General features: G+C 46.9%; 1 protein-coding gene across 2 annotated transcripts in view; it reads left to right on the forward strand.

Annotated features, from left to right (window-relative positions):
• Clpb (ClpB homolog, mitochondrial AAA ATPase chaperonin) overlaps positions 1-23,993 on the forward strand; it is a 127,292-nt gene that overhangs the window by 71,766 nt on the left and 31,533 nt on the right. For both annotated transcript variants that reach the window (XM_021166915.1, XM_021166917.2), the window contains one exon: positions 16,355-16,452. In XM_021166915.1, coding sequence (XP_021022574.1) covers positions 16,355-16,452 — 98 coding nt within the window. The remainder of the gene's footprint in view (positions 1-16,354; positions 16,453-23,993) is intronic.

Here is a 23,993-nt window from a genome sequence, read left to right on the forward strand (position 1 = left end):
TTCCTCTTTCTCCACATCCTCGCCAGCATCTGCTGTCACCTGAATTTTTGATCTTAGCCATTCTGACTGGTGTGAGGTGGATAGCGTTTTCTTATTTCTGGAATGGTTTGGGCTCATCATGTGCCCGCCTTATTTCTGCCTTGGCATTCTAGAAGTGTTAGGACTTTTTAGTGAACACTTATCTTAGAGACTGAAATCTAGTACTGGGTTTCTTTTCTTCTTCCTTTTGCAGTTTTTGTGGTTTTACTTTAAAAAAAAAAAAAAGATGCCTGCAGCCTGCACGCTGTTTGTTCTTTCTCTGTGCAGCCGCTGTTGGGATCGGTGCTGCAGGGTTAGGAAGAAACAAGGGTCAGCAGCACAGCAGCTCTTTGACATCGTGGACCAGGGTCTTAGTTACCTTTCATTGCTGTGGCAAAATATTGTGACCAAGGCATTTTGTACGAGAAAATGTTGCATTTGGAGCTCATAGTTGCAGGTTAGAACCCATGACTACCATGGTAGGGAGCGTGGCAGCAGAAATACAGGCATGGTGCTCTGAAGCAGTAGCTGAGAGCTCTCATCTCCAGCTGCAAGCACAAGACCATAAGCTCACTGGAAATGGCTTTTGCCAGATAAAGTTTTGTGGGTTTGGGGGCTTGTTGTTGTTGTTGTTTTATGATCTTATTCTGCACCAGAGATCAGAGGACATCCATGACTCCACAAAGGAAATGACAGCTACCTTACAGGCAGCCAGGAGGAAGAAGGCCTGGGTTTGCTTTCTGTCCTTTCTGTTGACAGCCAACATTTTCGTGTTTCTCTTGGGGTGTTGGGGAGGATGTGTGAGTGTGTGTGTATGTGAAGGGCAGAGGTTGACAGCAGGTGTTTTCCGCAATCATTCTCCACCTGACTGCTTTGAAACAGGACCTCTTGTTGAACTAGGAGCTCACTGATTGCCTAGACTGCCAGGCCACCAAGCTAAAGGAACCTCCTTGTCTCTGTCCCCAACACTGGGGTTCCAAATGTGCCACTGTGCTCCACTTTTACATGGGGTCTGAGGATCCAAGCTGAAGTCCTGTTGCTTACCTGGCAGGTACTTTACAGACAGCATCTCCTCCGCCCCAGTTAGTCTACAGAATTATGAATGTTGTTAGCCTGTACACATGCGTAGTGTGGAACTCCTAAGAACAGCAGTGACTCCAGTTTTAGTTGATCCCTTCAGAGAGAGATCTGTGATTCACACATGTTATCTTTGCATGCATACTGAGCTCCTAAGCTGTGTAAGTTCATGTTCTCCCCTTTAGTGTATTCATTATTCATTTGAAATGCAATGGGTTGATACTTCAATTTGTTTTCCACTGTAGGGTTTTTCCTCACTACTTAACCTATTGGCACAAGTTTGCAATTTAAATATGTAGAGCATTAGCTTGTATCTGAAATTCAAAACTGTAAAAGGGAGGCTGGGGCTGTAGTTTAATTGGTAGAGTGCTCACCCAGCACTCGTAAGACCTTGGATTCAGTCCTCAGCACCACAGCAATCCAGGCCTGATAGTAAACGCTGTGATCCCAGTACTAGGAAATAAAGGGCAGTTTTTGTTTGTTTATGTGTGCACACACTTGGCGTGTGGTGTGTGTACAGGTGCATGTATGGGGATTATCTGTATCCATACATGTGGAAGCCAGAGGATCACCTTGGGTGTTTGTTCCTCAAGAAAGCCAACCTCCCTTGAAAGAGGATTTCTCAATGACCTGAAGCCCAGCAATTAGCTAGACTGACAGATCAGCAAGCAAGCCTCCTCCATCCCAACCTGCACTCCATCACTAGGACCACAAGCACATGCTCCCACAAGGGTCCCAGAGATCAAACTCAGGTTCCCATGCTTGCAAGGCAACTGCTTTTCCAATGATGCCATTTCCCCAACCCCAATAGTCATGTTTTTTAATTTTGCCTCACTTCCCATGTAAGAACTAGTACTGTATGATCCTGGAAAGTATTTCATATAGATCTCCCTTCCTCTTTATAGCTGCATGGTATTCTGTTCCTGACCTACACATGTACGTGAAGGTTTTTGAATATTTTGTAATCATAAACAGAGCAACTATATATGACCTGTTGTACATTTTATTATTACTGCCTGTGTGTCTGTTGTAATATCCTGTAGGTAGCAGGCTTAGGTAGGAGGGCATATGCACATGTCCTTTTGGTTATGTACTGGATGTTTTTCTTCCACAGAACCTGTACTGCCTTATACTCCCACTGTCCTACATAAGAGTGTCTGCTTCCAGCCCCTGGAAGACTGGATTGTCAAACTCTGAGAATGTTGTCAGTCTTAGAAGGAAAGTAGTATCCATGTTACTTAGAGTTTTTAGTTTGGTTCTCTTATTACAAATGGACTTGAACATCATTTCAGAGATTTAAGAACCATTGATCTTCTTTTGGGAACTATCTGTTCATAGCTTGGCCATTTCTTACCATGCTGTAGTTGGTCTGACACTCACTGGAATAACCAGGATTAGTTTCAAACTCATAGTAATTCTCCTGTCTCAGCCTTCTGAGTGCTGGGATCATAGGTAGACACCATAATCTCCTGCTGTCTTTTAATTTTTTTCAATTAATTAAATTTTAACTTATTCACTTTGCATCTTGCTCACTGCCCCCCTCCCGGTCACCCCCTCCCACAGTCCTTCTCCATGCCCCCTCCCCTTCTATCCTCCCCCATCCAATCCTCTGAGCAGGTAGGGACCGCCCTGAGTATCCCCCCACCCTGGCACTTAAAGTCTGTGAGAGGCTAGGTGCTTCCTCTCCCACTGAGGCCAGACAAGGCAGCCCAGATAGGAGAACATATCCCTCGTAGAGGCAGCAGCTTTTGGAGTAGCCCCTGTTCCAGTTGTTCAGGACCCTCATGAAGACGAGGCTGTACATCTACTATATATGTGCTGGGAGGCTTAGGTTCAGCCTGTATTTGTTCTGTTGGTGGTGGTTCAGTCTCCGAGAGCCCCAAGGGTCCAGGCTAGTTAACTCTGTTCCTATCCCCTTCAGGCCCCAATTCTTCCATAAGAGTTCCCCAGCTCTATCCACTCTTTGGCTGTGGATGTCTGCATCTGTCTGAGACAGCTGTTGGGTGGAGCCCAGCATGCCCCTGTCTGCAAGCATAACAGAGTATCATTAATAATATCAGGGGTTGGTGCTTGCCCATGGAGTGGGTCTCAGGCTTGGCTGGCTGACCATCCCTCAGCTCTGCTCCATCCCCCATGCCTGCGTTTCCTGTAGGCATCCCCCACGCCTGCATTTCCTGTAGGCAGGATAGAGTTTGAGTTGAAAGTTTTCTGAGTAACTTGGTGTCTCTCTCGCTCCACTGGGGCTCCTGCCTGGCTACAGGAGGTGGCTCTTCAGGTTCCGCATCCCCGGTGTAGTGAGTCACAGCTAAGATCACCCCCATTAATTCTTGAACACCTCCCTTATCCCAGGTTCTGGAGATGCCCCCTACCTCCCCACCCGTCAGTTGCATATTTCCATTCATTCTCGTGGCCATTATTTATCTGTATGTGCTTGGCTGCTCAGGGAAGCTAGAAGAAGGTGTCATTTTTAGTTTGTCCTTTATTCGGTGCCACAAATCTGGTTCATCCTGCAGTCTCAATTGTGAGGCAGACTTGGTAAAGTTCTCAGAACTCATTAGAGAAAAGCACTTTTTTGTTCTGTTGCTTGGAATTGAACTCAGAACCTCTGAGCCATCTCTCCAGCCCCCCAATCAATCTTTTGAAGAAGACTGCAAATAAGCTCTGAGATGGTGGGTGATTCTGCTTGTTAGTTTTTGTTTTGTTTGTTTGTTTGTTTTGGGGTTTTTTGTTTTCGAGACAGGGTTTCTCTGTATAGCCCTGGCTGTCCTGGAACTCATTCTGTAGAGCAGGCTGGCCTTGAACTCAGAAATTCACCTGCCTCTGCCTTCCAAGTACTGGGTTTAAAGGTGTGCTCCACTGCCCGGCTGAGAAAAGCACTTTTGAGAAAAATAATATAATCCAGACAAGGAGTTCCATCAAAGTGGTCCTGCTGGTGTCTGCACCTGTTCTCCACCCTCCTGTCTCTCTTCCCCTCTCTCCCCCTGAGCTCCTGTGTTTATTTGTGAACAACTGACAACTGCTGAGGATAAAGGAAGGGAGCATAAACTGAAAGAGTTGTTTGGCAGCAGCCTCTGTGTTGGAAAAATGCAGCAGTTTTATGAGGAAGATGAGTAATTCCTTCAGTCTTGATGGGAGGCTTAGAACATTTGATACTACACCTCTTCCGCATCTGTGACTCTCTTCATACTGATAAGTTGTTAAGAAAATCCCACACAGCTATTTCTGCACATGTTTGCAAAGTCAAGCTCCTGTCTTCCTAAAGTGTAGAACAGAAGTGTGCCTTCATTTGGAGGCTCAGTCACTGCTGTTTTGTTTGTTTTGTTTGGGGTGGGGGGTTGTTTGGTTGTTTGTTTGAGACAATGTATTGTTGACAAAACCCAAGTGGGTTCAGACTTAAAACAACAGTCCTGCCTCAGTCTTCCCAGTGCTAAGATGATGGCCATAAGCCCCCACAACCAGCTTCAGCCATTGTCCTAACTGCTGATAGTTGTCAAAGCAGAAGTCTAGATTGACTTTTGGGGCACAGACTTGAGTGGAAACCTTCTCTTGATAAGTTGTCTTTGCTGCTGTGGACATTCAACTGGGATTGGGCAACAGACGCTTAAACATCTGGTCAACTGTGCCCTTTGGGGTGGAGCACTGTTTTATAGACAACCCATCAAGATTGATTGGCCTTCTAACTGAATTAGCCAGATGTGTGGGCATTGTGTGCCCTTTCCTCAGCCTCCTCCAATGTTGTTAGATGGAAGCAGACATGTGATTAGCATGTTTGAAGATGCTGTGGTCTTAGTTCATGAACAAAAGCTGCTGCCTCCTGCAGACTGTGGCTCTGCCCCAGACGTCAGCAGTATAATTACAACTGCTGAATTTAGCCTAGACCTGAGCTTGGCTTCCTCAGTCTCAGCTGTCCTTAGCAAGAGGGGGAGGGAAGAGGAGGGGATTCAAGGCTCTTGTGTAGTCTGCTCTGAGCTCTGCTGTATCCAGAACCTGCTGATACCTTTAGAGGAAGTATGCTAGATTATGGGGAGAAGGAGGAATAGGGCTACTCTGAAACCCACAACTTCAGAAAACTTAACCCAAATAAAAGAATGAGCTGGGCTTCTGGCCCCTGGTGCCATTGTGTGCTGGTGAAAGCTTTATCTGCATGTACAGAGCCTCACAGGTTTGCCATGAGCAGAGTCTGAGGCAGGCTGCTTTCCTTTGCCTTGGCTGACTCCATATGTGCCATGGGTTTGGCCGCTCATTTCTTTGGTTGTGCTCCTCCTTTCCTGACCACACTGGTCTGTATATTTTCCTCAGAACAGACCAGACATTTTCATGTTGCCAGGAGCTCTGCTGTGTTAGTATTCTGTAAACAACTCATATCTGGTGTGTTCAAACCTGCCCTCCTCCTATTGTCCTCCACACTCCATGTTTGGATGGCATTGTCACTATCCACCAGCTTCAACAGGAAGGCACTGTAAGTAAGTCTAATGCCTTCTGCTTCAGTGCTTAATAAGCCCTGTCTGTCTGAGGATTTCCTTTCAGGGCCATCTCTCCACTGTCACCCCCTTCCCCTAGTTCAGACTTTATAACAAGAGCACTATAGCAGTCGTATTGTTGGCCTCCTTTCTTTAGGATCTCCTTCAACCCAGCCTCTGCCCTGCAAAACTGTTTGCTCCCATGCTCTAAAACCTTCAGGGCAACTCAGATGCCTCACCCAGCATCCTTGCACTCTGCAATTCACCATGAGTGTTCTGCCACACTATCTCTAAGAGAAGATACAGGGATGGTGGTTTGCTTTGAGCCTGGAGCTAGTACCTGCTGGGCCCTAGGTGGCTGCCTGGGAACCAGGAGGAACCACTCATGTTCTAGCAGTCTTTCATCTCCACACCTCCTCATTCACTTTTCCCTACTTCTCCTGCTATCCAGATCTGCTTGTCCTTCAAGAGGCAGCTCCTTACATTGTCTCTCGGGTTTTCCCTGGTATGCTTACATGAAGAAATCCACTCCTCACCCTCTGCAAGCTTAAAATGTTCAATAGTTTTTAGTGGCATGGTGGTGGTGCATACCTTTAACTTTAGTTCTAGTGCTCTGGAGGCAGAGGCAGGAAGATCTCTGAGTTTGAGGCCTTACTGTTATGTGACAGGGAAGTATGTAGACCAGACCTTGAGTCTGGTGTATAGAATGAATTCAAGGACAGCCAGGGCAACACAGAGAAACCCTGTCTCAAAAAATAAAAAAAAAAGTACCGGTTTTAAAGATTATATTTGAAAACCAAATCCCCATACACCTCCTCCTTGCACCCCTCCTCTTGGCTCCTCCGATTCTGCTGCCACCCATAGCCCTAGCCAGGTTACTAACCAAGGAAGACCACCCTGTCCCCCATCTGCCTGCTGTGAAAGTAAGGTAGCCAGCCCCTACTCACCCCAAACCCACACATATTCACAGGGGCACTTGTGTAGGTCAGGTTGCTTTGTAATGGCAATTAAGGAAACCTAACAGCAGCTGTCACTCACTGAAGCCTCACTGCATGCCAAGGCTTTCATCTCTTCTAATACCTAGCTAACTAACTCAAAAGGTTGAGCCATCATCTACATTTCCCGCGTGTGTAAGAAGGGCACCAGACTACTCGGGAGCTTGCAGCGGGTTCATCCTCCTAAGTAGCAGGATCATTGTATTATATTTTGATTAAGTTCTCATGAGCCAAATTCCACAGTCAACGGCCCCAGAGCTTCTACGGGGTAAAGTGGGTACCAGAATGTTGGTTGGCTGATGAGTTGGTTGAGTGGATCAGTGTTCTTCACATTGAACTTGCCTTCAGGGTTAAGAGAAACTTGGCTGAGTGTCTGTAGCTTATGCCAAGAAGTATGGATTTTGTCTCATCTCCTAATGCCCAGCTGTACACAGACCTGTTCCCTCCTACTCAGTAACAAACTGCCTGGGACTCTTTCCTGGCTCATATTTACAAGAGAATGTGATAAATTCCGTATTGATCCCTCCTGTTCCACTGTAAATTTTGCAAAAGATGATTAAATAGAGCAATAGAGTCTGCAGGCATTGTGGCTCAATATGTTGTGGACTGGTGTATCGACCTCCTCCATCCAAAGGCAGCCTGCGCCTATCCCTGCTGCCCCAGACCAGTAATTAAAATCCTGTGAGACTGGGATTTAAAATCCAATCATATCCCTGAATCAAGCCTTCTAGCCTCCCCGTGTGACGAGTGCAATAAGGTAACGGCAGGAGCATGTTTATGTCTGTGCTGAAGCAGTCCCCATAGGGTGGGTAAGAAATGGAGAGGTGGGGAGCCCTGCTGGCTAAATCACTTCACCCTGACACCACAGCAACTTGTAAGACAAGCTGCAGGTACATAAACAAGTCCCAGCCAAACACCACAACTCAAACTCTACCAGTAAAACATCAGGCACAAAATTCACCAATCTGGTTTCACTGTATGCTCCCATTCCCACAGACAAGGTGGTTAGTTTCCGCGAGTGATTTGGTCCTGATTAAGCTACTTGGGGAATCTAGCAGCCAGATGTGTGTGAATTTGCAACAGAACTCTTCGACTTAATCTGAACCGAAGCTAGACTTCCTCGTACTGAGTCCTGCAATCAAGGCACAGGCTACTGTAGAAGATAGGGTGCCCACTCTCCACCTTGCAGGATCAGGAGCTCCTTAGGCGCAGAAACATCATCTTACCCACTTCTGTGTCCCTCATACCTACCTAGCACAGTGACAGACATAAAAAGGACTCTCCGAAAGTGCCTTAGAGTGAATGAGTGAATCGTTAATGTTAGTTAGTATTGAAAAATAGGACCTGGCTGGAGAGGTGGATCAGTACTTGCTGCTCTTGCAGAGAGAAAGACAGGGTTTGAATTCCAACACCCACATGGTGGCTCACAACCATCTGTAACTCCACTTCCAAGAGATCTGACATCCTCTTCTGACCTGCATAGGCACCAGGAAAACATGTGGTACATAGACATACATGCAAACAAAATACCCATCTACATAAAATAAAAATCTAAACAAAATAGTAAACTATGACATATCAGTGTACACCTAGCAAGTAGCTAGGGCATGAGCAGTTCTGGTGCTATGGAATTTAGCTAGGCCATATTCTACCTTCATACTTTCTGATGCCTAGCAGGTCAGCCATGGAATGTATCCAAGGGTCTTATTATTAACCTCCCATTTCTGCACTATAGCAAACATGGTCTCTGAACTTTTTTTTTTTTCCTCCAGATCAAACCACCAACCAGTTCTTTGAGCCATTTTTCTCCTGTGGCTTCTAAAGCCTTTTCTACACCAGCTGTACTTCCCAGAACAGTCTCTGTATCTTGTCTCTCTTCCAAAACCTATGACTCCTCGTTTATACTTTACCTCTTTAGTGTCACTCTTCTGTCGGAAGTATTTGGTACCCTTCCCACCCTAATTACATCTGCAGATTTAGTGAGTAGCCCAGCCCCGTGATGTCCGTAGTAGAAATAAACATGCTGAACACGACTAAACCTGCTTACTGTCACTGGAGACTTTTCTGGTCTGTCTTTTACCCCACCCCCCTTGGGTCTGCGTGCCAATTAGTCCCTGACTGACATTCTATATGTTACTGGCATCCAGCCCACACTCCATTGTGACCACAAGCTTTTCCAGAGACATCCCATCAAATGTCTGATGAAGTCACCCTTTGCCCTAACTACCTGACTGAGCTCACAGGTAATCCCGAGACAGATGAGACCCATCCGATGCCCGCTGTCACCGCCTCGCTAGAGTTCACAGAGCTCTCTCCTGATAGGTCTGCTTCTGCAAATGAAGCACCCTGTGGGAAGTTTACGATCAGACGATTGCTTTTATCACTCAGAAAAGGAAATGACTCAAAGACTATTCATTTTACTACATTTATTTATTTGCAGTGTGTATGTATGCACATTTGCACACATACATGTACATGCCACAACATACTTATGGAGGACAGAGGACAACTTGTGGGAATTAGTTCTCTCCTTCATCATATGAGTCCCTGGGCTCAAATGCTAATAAGCAGGCTTGGTGGCAGGTTCCTTAACCTGCTGAGCCTGAGGGCTGAGTTTGTCTTCTGTTCCTCTCAGCTGGGACTGTAGTTTCTCTTCTCCCAGACCAGTGGTGCATAAGGGAAGGGGACCAGTCCGTCTCCTCATCCTCTGCCCAATGTTATCAGTTTCTCATCTGTCGATCTCCTGCTGCTTCCACTGTGTGCCAGTCTTTGGCCTGTTTGTTAAATGGGACTTAATGGAGTTTCTGAGGGAGGCCAGAGGAAAGTCCCCCAAACTCCAGAAGACAGTGGAGCCCCTCTGGCTGGCCATGATGCAGGGCAGCGAGGAGAAGTTCTGGGTGATGTCAAGGAAGTTGAGTTATTGTGGTTCACCATTTCCCTAGCCCAGAACAGGAACTCTGAATGGGAAGAAAGGAAATGCTGGGCCATACCAGCATTTCTACAGAAATGTCTGTCCCCAACTCACGTTGAGAAATTCAGTTGAAATGCTAGGGCCTGAAGCATCTCAGCATATTGGAAGGGAAGGGAAAAAAAGATGTCTTTCTGTCTTTGAGTCATCAGGCCTTTGGTGACACTTTTAAAATTTTCAAACATTTATGAAAGAGATTTGAATCCCTGTTTTAAATCTTAGCTTCCCTGTTTGCCTCCCATATGACCAGAGGCAAATTATTTCAACTCTGAGCCTGTTTTCTCTTCAAATCATCAATTATTCAGGCACAATATGAGACTGTGTGCCCAGCAAATGTTAGCCCCTGCTCTCACTCTTCCAGAAGACCAGACTGTAAAGTGGGAGGAAACAATACCTCTCCTGCTTTCTTCACTGAATTGCTAAGGATTAAAGCCATGGGTGTAGGCAGTAGAAAATGCAGTATGGAGCACATGCCTTATAAGCTACTCTTGACTAAAGGGTGTGTGTGTGTGTGTATACATATACATATATGCATACCTGTAAGAGTTTGCATTGTGTGTGCGTTGCAGTGGTCATTGTGTGGTGAATAGGGGGCACTCCAGATGAGGCCTCAGGAGGTGGAACTCTCTTGTTCCCCTCACTGTCACTCTCAAGTCTCAAAATCCTGCCTCTGTCTGGCCTCAGGAGTTAAGGAGACTGGCTGTGACAAATGATATGTAGCAGGCCACAGGAGAACAAGAGCCAGAACGTAGATTCCTGGCCACTGGCCTTGAAGAATGTAGGACCTTGGTAATCAGGAAGACCGGGAGCAAGGCTCTGGGCTGAAGGAACTGTTCAGATACCATGTCAGAGAGTGGCAGGGAAGGCACATAGCTGTCTCACCATCTTTCTGAAAGCTTCTTTGATAGAGAGCTCACTACCAGAAATTCTAGTCTACATGGGCACCCCTAGTCATAGAGGACATCTCTAATCGTCACCAAAACCACTCACTGAAGATAGTAATGAGACTGCCAACATGGTGAAAGTCAGGACGAAAGGAGTCAGGGGCAGAGGTAAATGTGAAAGGAAGAATAGATAAGAAAGCTTTACAGAGATCACTGTCATGTTTTGTTCAACTGAATTCAAACTTTCTGTCTTACTCAGTCCTCATAAAATCCATAGCAGTTGGCAGTAGTACAGCAGCCACCAGCAGACGTAGCAACCAGCCACAGATGATACTCCTGCTCCAGCTAGTGGGAGGAAGTGCTTCTCCTCTTCCCACTTACAGGACAAAGTAACATCTGTGAAGATGGGTCAAGACCAGCCAAGAGTCCAGGGGCTCTTACTTACATGAACAAGGGGCATGATCACACACTTGCCATCAGAAAGGCTCCTCCAGCAGACCGAACAGCTCTGTTCAGTCAGCATCAAAATACAGCTCCTGAGAAGACAGGTTTTCCTGGCAAATAAGTACATCTGTGCTGGGCCCTCTCCTGGTGTTAGCAAAGTGGAGGCAGTGTGTAATGATAGCCTTCAGTGGGAGGGATCCTTGCAGGAAGACAGGCCGAAGGCTATGGGAGCATAGATGATGGTGCCCACCTTTTGCTGAGTACTAGTCCATCCTAAAACAGCCTGTGGGAGGGCAGTCAGGAAACCTTTCTGGAAAAGATGACAGATTCAGACTTAAAAGATGGAGTCAGTGGAGCCAGGGGACTCCCTATTCCAGATGCAGGAGAGGAAAATTCTTGGGAATTGGAAGGGCTCATATGAGGGTCTTTCCCATTCAGAGCATTTGTGATTATGTTAAATCAAAGGTGGATTCTAGAGCAAAGAAGAGCTACTCCCTAGGCACCAGTGAACCAGGCCTCTCTCACCAACACCCCTTTCACTATCTTCACCTGGCTGAAGAGATCTCAGCCAGCCACAGCTGTACCAACCAGCACCAGCACCATGCATGACCAACCACCCCTACCCTACTTTCTGGGCCCGATTCCTATTGACAGATCCCCCAGAATCTGAAGGAATTCAAGACAAATGGTTAAGAGGATGGAGTTAATAAAATTTGAAAAATTGAGGCCTGTCACTCCACTAAACTTTTTTCAATACCACTGACAGAAACATATTTCCCCAATGAGTGACCTTCCACAGCTGTAGCGGGCAGGCGCAGCCGCGCTGCCAGGAAGCTGGGCTGCTATTTATCAAATATTATAAGCTGGGACAACTAATCTGGAGCAGGAGAGGAAGGAGGGGTCCTGCACCATACTGCCTAGGGTGCTCCAGGTGTTTGCCCCAGCCCCAGACAGCCAGTGGGAGGTGACGGATGGCCTGCGATTAGCACTCCCACCTCCTCCCAGCCCTCTCACTTGCTCCCAGAGGCCTGACCCTGTAGACCAGCTGCTTGGCCTGGAGGGGCCCTGGGTGGGAGGCAAGGGGAGGTCAGGCCAGGGCACGGGCCATCCTGATGCTCCCGGAGAGGGCAGCCGGGTGAGGCCCAGCATGGTTATTTATTGGAGTGTAATGCTTTGTGGCCGTTGGTCGGGAAGGTGAAATCGATCAGTGGTAGAAGTCAGGTTCTATCAATTATTAGAGCAATTAGTCAAGTCAGAGGGAGGGTATGAGGCTGGGGGAGTAATATTGGATGGACATTATCCAGGTGCCCCCGCTTCAGCCTTCCTAAAGTGGGGGCACATGTGCTGCCCTGAGGCTCGAGAACCTTGGAGAACCCGACTGGTTTCTCCTGGTGAGTAGCCTGACCCAAGAGTCTTCTGGACTGGAGCCAAGGCCCAGCACTGTAAAGGGAGCCCCTGTGCTGACTGGCCCAGGTGCAGAGATGTCCCACCTGTCCCCACCCCATGCTTTATGAGAAGTGACATGACTCCGGCTAGAAATTACTCAGTGGCCAATGTTTATGGCACACATTTTTCATTCTGTAAGCAAATATAGATCACTGACAGCACTTGTTTGGAGCAGCTAATCTCACACTCTCTTCTTTCTTCCACTGCCTTCTCACCTACTCTCTTCCCCGCCCCCTCCAGTCCCCAGACTCCCATCCACCTACTCCCCCCTGCCTTTCTCTAGTTCTTTCCCCTCCTGGAGAGCTCCTAGTCCCCATTGCACAGAGCACATCCTTGATAGCAGAACTCCCCTCCTGGCATCGAGAGACAGGGGAGGCTTCTCCATTACTCCCTTGAGGCTCCTGGGAAGCCGAGCTATAGGGCTGAGAGGAATGCTGTCTGGCTCCTCAGACCTTGCCAATCCCATTCAGTACCCAGCACCCAGGAAGCAGGACCATGCCAAGAAAATAAATCCCACAAGGTCTTGTCCTTCTTGAGCTCTATGGTTCTTGTCTGTCTGCCCATCCTTCAGCACAGCAGTCAGCTTCTGCCTGTGCTGTAATGTGCTCATGTCCCCATAGCTCTTGGAGAACTGAATCTATGTTAGACTCAAAGGAGACCTGCTTCTTAAAAACAGGGAAAGGTGTCTGCAAAGACTGGTCACATGACTGAGGTAAGGATCTGAGAAGAGATCTTAAAAAACTCAAAGGAATCAATGGGCAAGTTATCACAAATTACCACAGAACAGTAAGGAGGGCTAAAACCACCACAACAAAACAGATACTGAGTGCTGATGCCCAGCACTCAGGATAACAAGGCTCAATCAAGTTCAAGGATAAGGTGAGCTATGTAATGATTTAAGGTTAGCTGTCTCTAAAAGCCAAAAACAAGATAAGCATTGGGAGAAAGGGCTAGAGAGCTCATGGGTTAAAAGCAGACGTGTCAGGCAGCTCACAACCACTCAACACCAGCTCCCATGCCTCTGACCTCTATAGGCAGCTCCCTCCTTCCCTCCCTACACACACACACACAGAGTATATAAGGAAGAAACTGCCCATTGGCCTTGCCAGTTCCCATCCTGCACACACAGCAGCTGCTGCTGTGCCACTGCAGTGTCCATGAGTGTCAGCTGATCTAAGAGAAAGAATGAGGCTCCATTTGAGCATCCTAGGTCTTAAAAGACTAGAAACAGTAGTGATGGTAAACATTCACATACTCACTGCACTGAGCTTTGCAGGAGAGGGCAACCTTACTGGTTGGTGCTGAGGTAGGAAGATCTCTCCTTGCACCTCCCGAGACACTCCCCCTCCCTGGAGGGGTTTCAGCAGTGGCGCATCTAACACCTCTGTTGAGGTGATTTAGGAAAACCCGGACCAGGGTGACTCCTGGCTCAGAACAATAGGCCTGCTACTAATGGTTGCACTTGAGTCCAGTTTCCATATCTGTATTGGAGATTTTGATTCCCCAGGGTTGAAAATGTTAGATGAAAAAACAAAACCATGCTAAGTGTCAAGCCAAGAACAAACGCAGTGGCCAGTGGCCTCTTGTTACTGTCACTCAGGGCGTCTACTAGAAAGACATGACGCAAACAAACCAGACTTGGGCATCATGTTGTGCACAGCTAGTCCCAGACATCTGAAGCAGGAACGGTAGAGTCTAGGTATTCAAGGCCATTTTGAGAGAGAGTGGGTAGGTGTGGCCACTTAGTAGCCCATACCTGTTAAGCACCCAGAGAGCTATATGAGGAAGATCTTGAGTTCAGGATCAGCCTGAACTATATAGCAAGTCAGTATCTCAAGAAAACAAGACAGAATCTCAGGAAAACAAAAGGCAAACACAAATACAACAGAGACTTGTACTGTTTATGAAATAGATAACGCGTGGTATCTTCACAGAACAGAATATTATCCAGCCATGCTACCACATGAAGGAAGCTTGAAAATATTGTGCCATGAAAGAAGCCACACACAATTGACCACACATCACACAATCCTAGTTATATGAAATACCCACGAAGGGGGAAAGTCAAGCGTTGGGGGAGAGGGGGTTGGTTGGTTGGTTGGGCTTTCCCTTTTGTCTTCTTTGTTTATTTTGTTGTTTTTGTTTTGTTTTGGGGGAAGTTGATATTTGGTATGGGGTTTCTTCATGGAAAAGGGATAAATTAGATATTAGTAATAGTTATACAACCTGAGATTAAACACCAAATGATATGCTTTAAAACAATGGTTTTGGGGCAGGGGAGGGTTTGATTCCTAGCATCCATGCTGTGGCTCACAACTCCAGTGGCACCCTCTCCTAGCCTCTTCATGTACCAGGCACCAGGATCTTAGGGTCCTGGGAATGTCGTTCAGTATTAGAGCACTTGCCTAGAATGTGTGAGGCCCTACTCCCAGCACTGGTTAAAAAAAAAAGAAGAGGCAGTAATTTATGGTATATGAATTCTATTAATAAAATAATATTAATATTTATTCCTAATCAAAAACAAAATCATATATAATCTTTGCTCGGGGCGGGGGTGGGGGAGAAGTTGTTGTAATTATTGTTTTGTTTTTGTTGCGACAGTATCTCAGTATGTAGCTTTGGCTGCCCTGGATCTTCTGTCTCAGCCACCCAAGTGCTGGCATTAAAGGTATATGCCACCACGCCTGACTTAGTTTTTCTTATTTAAAAGTTTCCAATGCCCCACCTCCTCCCCCCAAACATGCAAGCACTTATTGAATGTTTACTGTCATTGCTAAGCTATGGTATCTGAAGAAGCAGAACTTCACTGGGGAGTTTTATAATGTGAGGCAGATGTGGAAAAATTGGCTTTTGTTCCTGTCCACAATGATCCGTACCCACGCTAGTGGGTCCTCATTATGCTCTAATGGCAGTGATTACTCTAAACTCCCCTCAGCTTATATACATTTCTCTAGTAAGAAAGGAATACAGGAAATGCTGAGTACTTAGTACCACAGCTGGAGTTGACATGGAAGGTGTGCCTATGAGGCAAGGCCTGCTCGGAGTTTGCAAGATAGCTGGCATTGGTTAGGGTTAGAGTTGGGAAGAGAGTTGCCCAGAGATGGGCTGTGGGAAGGAGAGTCTGGCAGCACGGAGAGTAAGAAGAATCTTGCCAAGTACGCACCGTATACTGGCTGATGTGTGCCAGCATTAGAAGGCAGTCGAGTAGCTCTCAGCCAGCCTTTTTCTCATACCCAAGCTCTTTGTCCTCTGAACACACCCTCTTTATCAGCAAGCAGGGCAAGGTTCTGAGATGCCCATAACTTCCAGAGGACTTGGATGACTCAGGTTGGCAGGAAAGAGGGAAGAGCTGGGTGTGGTAAGTCACACCTCTACCCCCACCCCCCCCCCCCCCCCCCCCCCCCCCCCCCGCGCGCGCCCACACACACACACACACACACACACACACACACACACACTAAGGAAGCTGACAGAGGAGACTTGCTTTGAGTTTGAGGCAAGCTTACTGTATATAACAAGTGCCAGGGCTGCTTAAGAAGACTGTCTCAAAAGAGAAATATAAAAGATAAGGAGAAAAGAACCAGAATAAAAGCTTGAAGTTTCTATTCAGGCTGTTCTGTGTTGGAAAGGAACCCTTTTATATGACTGTGAATCAGGGTTCCTTTGTATGCAGTTATATTGAAAAATGGGAATGTTTTAGTGAATGTATATAAATATATATATGGATGCATGTGCTGGCATTGTGTTGGGTATATGAATTTATGAATTTATTTGCAGGATTTTGTTATGTTTTGTATGGGTGTGTGTGTGTGTGTGTGTGTTGTAGTAGTAGTAATAGTCGTAGAAGAAGGCCCTACTATCTTGATCTTCATTAGGAAGAACCACTTATTCTCTCCTTCCAGAGTAACTTGGTATGTTTTTCCTGCATTCCTTCTGCAATCTCATACATTTCCATGGAGATTCATACTGAAGTTGAGGTGCCCAAGCCACCTGTAGGTAAACACTGAGGACCCACTAATCATTCATATAACTTCTGACCATTTATCCTTCTTTTTGTGCCAGGAGCCAACCCCCTTCAGAGGAACGAGATGGGGCACACGCCCCTGGATTACGCCCGGGAAGGGGAGGTTATGAAGCTTCTGAAAACTTCTGAGACCAAGGTGAGGAGAGAGGAGGCTGTGGGGCTCCATGCGTCATTTAACCTTCTATCCTTTTTTTTTTTAATTTGGTCTATGGGTATTTTACCTGTGTATATGCTATGTACCATATGCATGCAGTGCCCCAAAGAGGCTGCAAAGGGCATTAGATCCCCTGGAACCAGAGTTCAGACTATTGGTAGCAGCTATGTGGGTGCTGGGAATAGAAACCAAGTCCCCTGCAAGAACAGCCAATGCTCTTAACTGCTGAGCAATCTCTCCAGCCCCGTGACCTTCTACTTTTTAAATTACTTCCGGTTCCACACCTTCTTAGGTGATCTTTTATTTTCTGGCAACTAGGCTTCCTCCAGGGCACTCTCAGCAAATGCAGTTAGCCACAGGATAGGTAGATAGTAGGTTCTATGCAGGAATGACCCTGGAATACATGTCAGTCTTCATCCTTTGTTCTTTTTCTAGCCTGCAGATCAGCTGAAGTACCTTAAGATAACCCAAGTGCTAGGATTGCATGCATGCATCACCAAGCCAACCCTTGATTATTGTCTATCTGAATTTGCACTTACCCCTGGCCTTACCAAGAACAAAGTTTCTGATCATGACTGTGGAGAAGGAGAGGCCCAAGCCATTTGTAGCTTCTGAAAATTAACTTTTTTTTTTCTGGTTTCTTGAGAGAGTTTCTCTGTGTATCCCTGGCTATCCTGCAACTCACTCTGTAGACTAGAATGGCCTCAGATTCACAGAGATCCACCTGCCTCTGCCTTCCAAGTGCTAGAATTAAAGGTGTGCATCACCACTGCCTGGCTGTCATGTTCATTTTTAGGGTGATGGCCTCCCAGCTTTTTTTCAGCAAAAGTTACCAGCCAAATGAAGTTTTGAGTTCCTTAGGCCTCACAGACCCTACAGCCTCCAACAACATCCTTTCTCATCATAGCTCCTTCACCACATGCCAGAGCCTGGCACACAATCTAAGTAAGAGATGCTTCCATCCTAATGCTATTTTCTCAACCAAACTTTCAAACTCCCTAAAAAATAAGACTAAGGCCTCTACCTTCTGCAGCAACAGAACTTAGCATTTAAGCACATTTGGGTAGAATCCAAGAGTCAGAGTCAGAAATCTCAGACATGGCAGGAACCTAGACAGTCATCAGATCTGTGATGGGAAATCTTAAGAAAGCAAGACAAATGAGTCAGAGGGAAATGGCCCTGATCTGGTTGAAGGGAAGATGGTCCCAAGTGTCGCCCATGCATCACACACACTCTTCCCTCCTGCCAGCTGCGGAAAGGGCGCTGTCATAGAATGAGTATAAATTTCTGAAGCGTGAATCTGCTGGCTTGTTTTACTCCTGTAGATACTGGAGCCAGGGTTATGATGTGACATGCTGTAGGTCCCACATTGAGTTTGCATCAAAACTGAAACTAATGTGCTTGACCACAAGGCAGGACCTGGCCTGGACTCCGGGCTTCTGATCCCCTGTCTTTGCTCTTTCTAACACTGAGGTCTTGTCCAAAGAGATAATCCGGTATGACAAGTCCAGCCTACTGGCAGATGTTCTGCCTGTCTGAGACCAAGGGCTTGGGTTCTTATCCCGGCTCTGTCACTCTGCCTATGTGACCTTGGGACAAGTGTTTTCCTCACTGAAACCTCTATGGAGCTTCAGGAGAGAAGAACACTGAACTGAAGAGTCTTACGACTCAGCTGGCCATATGAGTGCATATCCATCAGGGTAAGCTGGACTGTGCTGCTGGTAATCATCCAAAATGTCAGTGCTTTCAACAACAAAGGCTTGCTTTGCCTTTTGCTGATGTTCAGTGTTGCTCGGGGATAGGGGTAGGCTCTGCTCAACAAGGGCACTCAGACCCCACCTTTAGAGCACACTGTCCCTCCACCCTACCTCAGTCCCATTTGCTGGTTGCTTACCAGAGAGAAAGCATACTCTGTTGAGAGCTGACAAGGTAAGCACTCACCTCCCAAGCCCAGTAACCTGAATTGGATCTAAAACCCAAGTAAAGGTGGAAGGAGAGAATCTGCTCAACATGGCAACACTCCACAGCTGACTACTCAGCCTGGAAGTAAGACCCTTTCCTCCCTACACCGAACTGGCAGAACTAACCATAGGATCCCATCAAATCAAAGGGGGCAAGAGGAGTAGCCCTACCATACTTGAAGACAAGGAGAACTGGGACCACTGTGCTCAACCTCACTTACTCCTTGTCGTAGGAGAATTATCTCAAGAGAAAGGATGGGCTAAGAAATGGTGGTTAGCTTTTCATAGCCCATCCAGATTGGTCCTTGGACCAAAAAGAGCTACCAAATTCAAGGGTCTGTTGTTTCCCTCCCTGCGTGCAGATTGCATGCCCTAGAACAGTGCACGCCCTGGAACAGCTGCACCACCATTCAAGTCAGCTTCCCCACATGCTCTGATGAAACAAATCCCTGCAGGTTCCAAATAGCCTCAGTACTGTATCCCTCATCTCCTCTTAGACGGAAGGACAACACTACATTGCCAAGAACACCTGTGGAGTGTCAGGTGGTCTGACATAGGACAGGGGCTGGTTGTGCAAAGATTTCTTTCAAAATGAACAAGCATCTTAGTGTCAGCACAGGTAGTTAGAGCCACTGAAAGCCACTTAACAAAGTGTGGTTACCTCAGGGAGGTGGCCACAGTATTAGCCTAGTACCAAGGCTAGAACCAGAGTGAACAACCTAATGGCTAGATTCACCTGTGCAAGGCAGACCCTGCTCAAGCTCCAAGGTTGGCTGTACATGCTCAGCGAATGTTGAGCCTTCAGAATCCGTCTGTCAAGGACGGCAGTATGGTGGCCAGAATGCCTTGAAAAAGCGGAAAGCAATGGGAGTATCTGGCTAACAAGGAAAGACTGCTCACTCCAAAGTGCAGGAGTGGCTCTCAGTGTGAGGAGGAGACATTCGAGGGCAGAGCTCTTCCACAGCAGAAGGGCTTGCTTCTGCGGGGAGGCAGAATACCACTTAGAGGCAGCCAGGTTCCATAATTTCACATCCGGAAGTCTGTTCTCTGGTGTCAGCTCTGTGCTCTCAGCCAGTTGAGACACCATCACCCTGAAGGCCAAGCTCTCTCCACCTCCTCACTGCTCTGCTGTCTGCTTTGCCTTTGAGTAGGTTGTTCCATCTCTCCTTTCTCTTCTGCTTGTTTTCACCAAACTGCAAGATCTAGCTCTTTACAGCAGATTTTTGTGGGAAAAGCACTGCCTTAGCCTCCATCGCCAGCTGCCAGTTAGTAAGCCGAGCTGCCCCTCAGAGTTCAGGCCCTATGTCAGTTGCAGTGACTCAGACTTGGAGGCCACTGAGATCCTGGCCTCAGGTTGTGTCTGGCAATAAGTCCCTCCTGGCTGTGTCTTTTGTGAGTGTCTTAGGGTTTCTGTAGCTGTAATGAAAAACACTGTAGTGACCAAAATCAACATGGGAAGGAATGGGTTTATTTTGTTCACAGTTCCATCAAAAGCAATGAGGGGACAAGAATCCTAAGCCAGGAGCTGATACACAGGCCATGCTTACTGGCTGGCTCAGCCTGCTTTCTTAAAGATTCAGAGCCACCAGCCCAAGTATGGCACTGCCCACGATGAGCTGGGCCCTCCCTCATCAATCATTAATTATAAAAATGCCTTACAAGCTTGCCTATAGCCCAATCTTTTTTTTTTAAGGTTTTATTTATTTTATATATATGACGAGTTCACTGTAGCTGTCTTCAGACACAATGGAAGAGGGCATCGGATCCCATTACAGATGTTTGTGAGCCACCATGTGGTTGCTGAGAATTGAACTCAGGACCCTTGGAAGAGCAGTCAGTGCTCTTAACTGCTGAGCCCTCCCTCCAGCCCCCTATAGCCCAATCTTAGGAAGGCATTTTCTTAATTGAGATTCCCTCCTCTCAGTTGACACAAAACTGTCCAGCGCAGTGTTACTACTGTGGTCTTATCTTGCTCCCATTCTGCTCCTGCTGTACTGCACTCCACCAATACTCAAGCCTCTTCCACCTTGGAAGAGTATTAGCATCGTAAGTCTGGCTATGGAAGATTTGGGAGTAAGAGGGGGTGAATTAATGTTATTTCACCTATTTATAAATGACAGCTCTGTGCTGGACTGTGGGCTAGATAGCCGAAAACAGATGAGTAAGTCACTCCAGGAGCTCACTGCCTGGCAAAAGGACAGGCAGATGAATCAGTGGTATGACTAGTCAAGAAAGGCTTCCTGGAAGAGAGGTCAACTCCCAGCCCAGTCTCTCATAAAAGTATGCTAACCTTTGGGAAGATCCAAAGTGAGAGAGACCCAGCCACTGACCCTAGCTTGCTGTCCTACTGTGGGAGAGACAAGCATTCTTAACTCAAAAACAAAAAACAAAAACAAAAGCAAACAAACAAACAAAAAACCCTGACAGGGGCCTCAGAGGGAAGCACAGGGGTTAGGGCGCTTAGGAAAGCTTGCCCTCCTCCTGGCAGGATGAGCAGGGCAGGCTTCAGAGAGGGGTTAGCCTAGACCTCACTTTGAATGATTTCAGTACATGGAGAGTTTAATACCTAATGCCTAGACCCATCTTCATGTCCTATCTAAGGGATGGGAGAGAGGTAGAAATATATCTCTGTGCACATGATGGCAGATAAAACAAAAATATGGGGAGCTATCCCATGATGAATATTCAGCTGAGGGGGATGCGTGCATGCCAGCCGCAGCTCCTCTCCAGATCCTCACTCCACTGAGACTCACGAGGAATTTATTGCTCATTTTAATCACACCCAGAGAATGAATTGGCAGGAATATTAGGCAGATAGGCCCGTCCTATATATTTTATTTGCATATCCCAGTGGCAGCATCACAAGCATAAGCTCTGGCTCTATATTTTTTCATTTGCTTCAGGGTAGCTGGGGATGCGGTGATCCCCTGGGCCCACATTCCAGGCTGAGAGCCTGGGTGCTCCCAGCAGACCTGAGTGAAACAGCAGGAGTGCTGGGTGGAGCACCCTTGGGGCAGGAAGGGCACATCTTCCTCCCAGTGCCCTGCCCAGTGTGCCATGTCCTGTGCTGCACCTCAGCACGGGTACCTGCGTGCTGTCTCTGTAGCCCACTGTGGCCACGTAGGTGCTGAGTGCTTCCTGGGAGCAAGCTTCTGTGAGTTCTCTCCTCCCACCTTCAAGAACTTATTGATAAAATAGATCTGTATAAGGAAGGAATGCATATCAGAGACAGCTTGTATGCTTTCTCCAACAAACGCTCCTGGTAAAGAAATATCTCAGAGGCCTGCCCATTGCTAACCTTTTCCCCTTTATTTTGTTACAATTCCAGAAATCATGTAAATGTTAACAGTTAGATGCCCAAGTGTTAACATTTTAACACAGTGGTTATGTTTATGAATGGATGGACAAACAGAATTAATATAATTATACAAGTAAATATTTTAAGGTTATACTCACGGTGATTTTTTTACTCTCCTGTGTATGGGGATTTTGTTGCTTATTTGTTTGCAAGATTTGTGGGTGGAGGTTCCAGCAGGGTTTCTCTGTGTAGTCTTATCTGTCTTGGAACTTGCTTTGTAGACCAGGCTGGCCTTGAACTCAGAATTCAGAGATCCACCTGCCTCTGTTTCCAGAGTGCTGGGACTAAATAAATGTATGCGCCATCATTGCCCGGTTTTGTTTTTATTTTTGGAGTTTGCTTTTTTCCCCTTGTAGTTAGGGACTGAACTCGGAGCCTCAGGAGCACTGAGCGTGTGCAGTACCAGCAAGCAACACACTCAGCCCACATGTTTTTACATATGTGAGCATAGTTTACCAAAATATCAAAAGTCATTGATATTAAATAACCTTCCCATGGTATTCAGATTCCCCAGCTCCCCAGTATTCTCTTTACAAGGAAGGACAGCCGGGGTCTAAGTTGGATTCAGTCGTCATGCTCCCCTGAAAGGGACTGGTTTCTCAGCCTCCCCTTGTTTTCCACAATCTTGCCATTGGCACAGGTACAGGCTGGTATGTTGTAGAATGTTCTACTGCTTCCTTCTGATTCAATTCACTGGATATTTCTGGCCAGAATACCCTCTGGTGTTTATTTTACTGTGTAGCCCAGTAGAAGAAGCAAATAGAGCAAATTTGTGTTTTCAATCTCATCTCCATAGTTAGACCTTAAACTCAGTGAAGATGGGGCCTTCTCATCCCCAGGTAGAAAGTTCAGACTCAGAGGCAGCCTTTCTGGGTTAATGATTTGTCTCCTGCCACCAGCTGACCTGACTTGGATTCACTTTCCTCCTCCAAGACAGTGACATGGTCAACCTTCCTAGACCTATGAAGAGCAAATCACTGACCCCACATCAGACAAGACTTATCAGTGAGTGGCAGTGGGAAGACCTGGCAGTTAACCTTATCCAACGGATGGAAGATCAGGAGTCAGGAGATTGTCAATGAATCTGAGAGCATCCAACTCTTTCCTAGCCACTTGCTTCCCATCTTAACTTTCTCTCTGGTCCTGTCTCTGAACCAACCCAGCCATTTACAGATATATCACAAGGTCAAAATCACATAAGTAAATTTAAGCCAGGTCTGTTGGCAACGGTTGAAACCACCCCTTGCAGGATGACTCTGGAGCCTGCAAAAGAAGGCTCCATCCCAACTAGGGACAGGGGGCCTCTGGGTTGACATAGGGAGGTGTGAGCTGTTACGCTTTCCTGGAACTCTATTTGTAGACCATTCTAGCCTCAAATTCACAGAGATCCATCCGCCTGCCTCCGCCTCCTAAGTGCTGGAATTAAAGGTGCGTGTGTCTCTAGCACAAATAGAAGAGGGTACTGGAAAGGTGGGGGGTGGATTCTGGTAGGTGCCCTATGGCCAGCCCTCTTCATGTAGAGTATATTTTATGGGCTAGTTCAGGAAGCTTTCAAGTCCCTTCCTATGTCTCTCACCCCATAGTCTCCTGTTCCATTTGGTTGGCATCCATAGCTTTTTTTTATTTCCGTTAATTTATTCACTTTACATCCAGATCGAAACCCCCACATCTCCTCCCAGTCCCCCCTCACATGTCCTCTCCCCTTCACCTCTGAGAATGAGGAAGTCCCTCCTGGGAAACCAGTCCATTCTGGTACCTCAAAGTGACTACAGGACTAGGTACATCCTCTCCCACTGAGGCCAGACAAGACAGCCCAGTTAGGGGAACAGGCTCCACAGGCAAGCAACAGAGTCGGAGTAAGCCCCGCTCCAGCTGTTGGGGAACCTGCATGAAGACCAAGCTGCACATCTGCTACATGTATATGTGGGGGTGAGGTGCTTCAATAAGGCAATTTCTTTGTGTTGGATACCCTGGATTCTTGTGCTGCGTCACTCCTACCCCAGTCTCTGTACCAGCTAGTCCTCTTTGTTGGCCTTCCTACATAGTTCTTCCTATCACCACAGTTCAGGGAGTCAGACATCCTGACCAGGACTTAAGGTCAGGAGTGTAAGGCGCACCTGAGGATACAGGACTTAAGGTCAGGAGTGTGAGGCACAACTGAGGATACAGGACTTAAGGTCAGGAGTGTGAGGCACACCTGAGGA

Source organism: Mus caroli, chromosome 7 (assembly GCF_900094665.2).
Source record: "Mus caroli chromosome 7, CAROLI_EIJ_v1.1, whole genome shotgun sequence".
Taxonomy (NCBI): domain Eukaryota; kingdom Metazoa; phylum Chordata; class Mammalia; order Rodentia; family Muridae; genus Mus; species Mus caroli.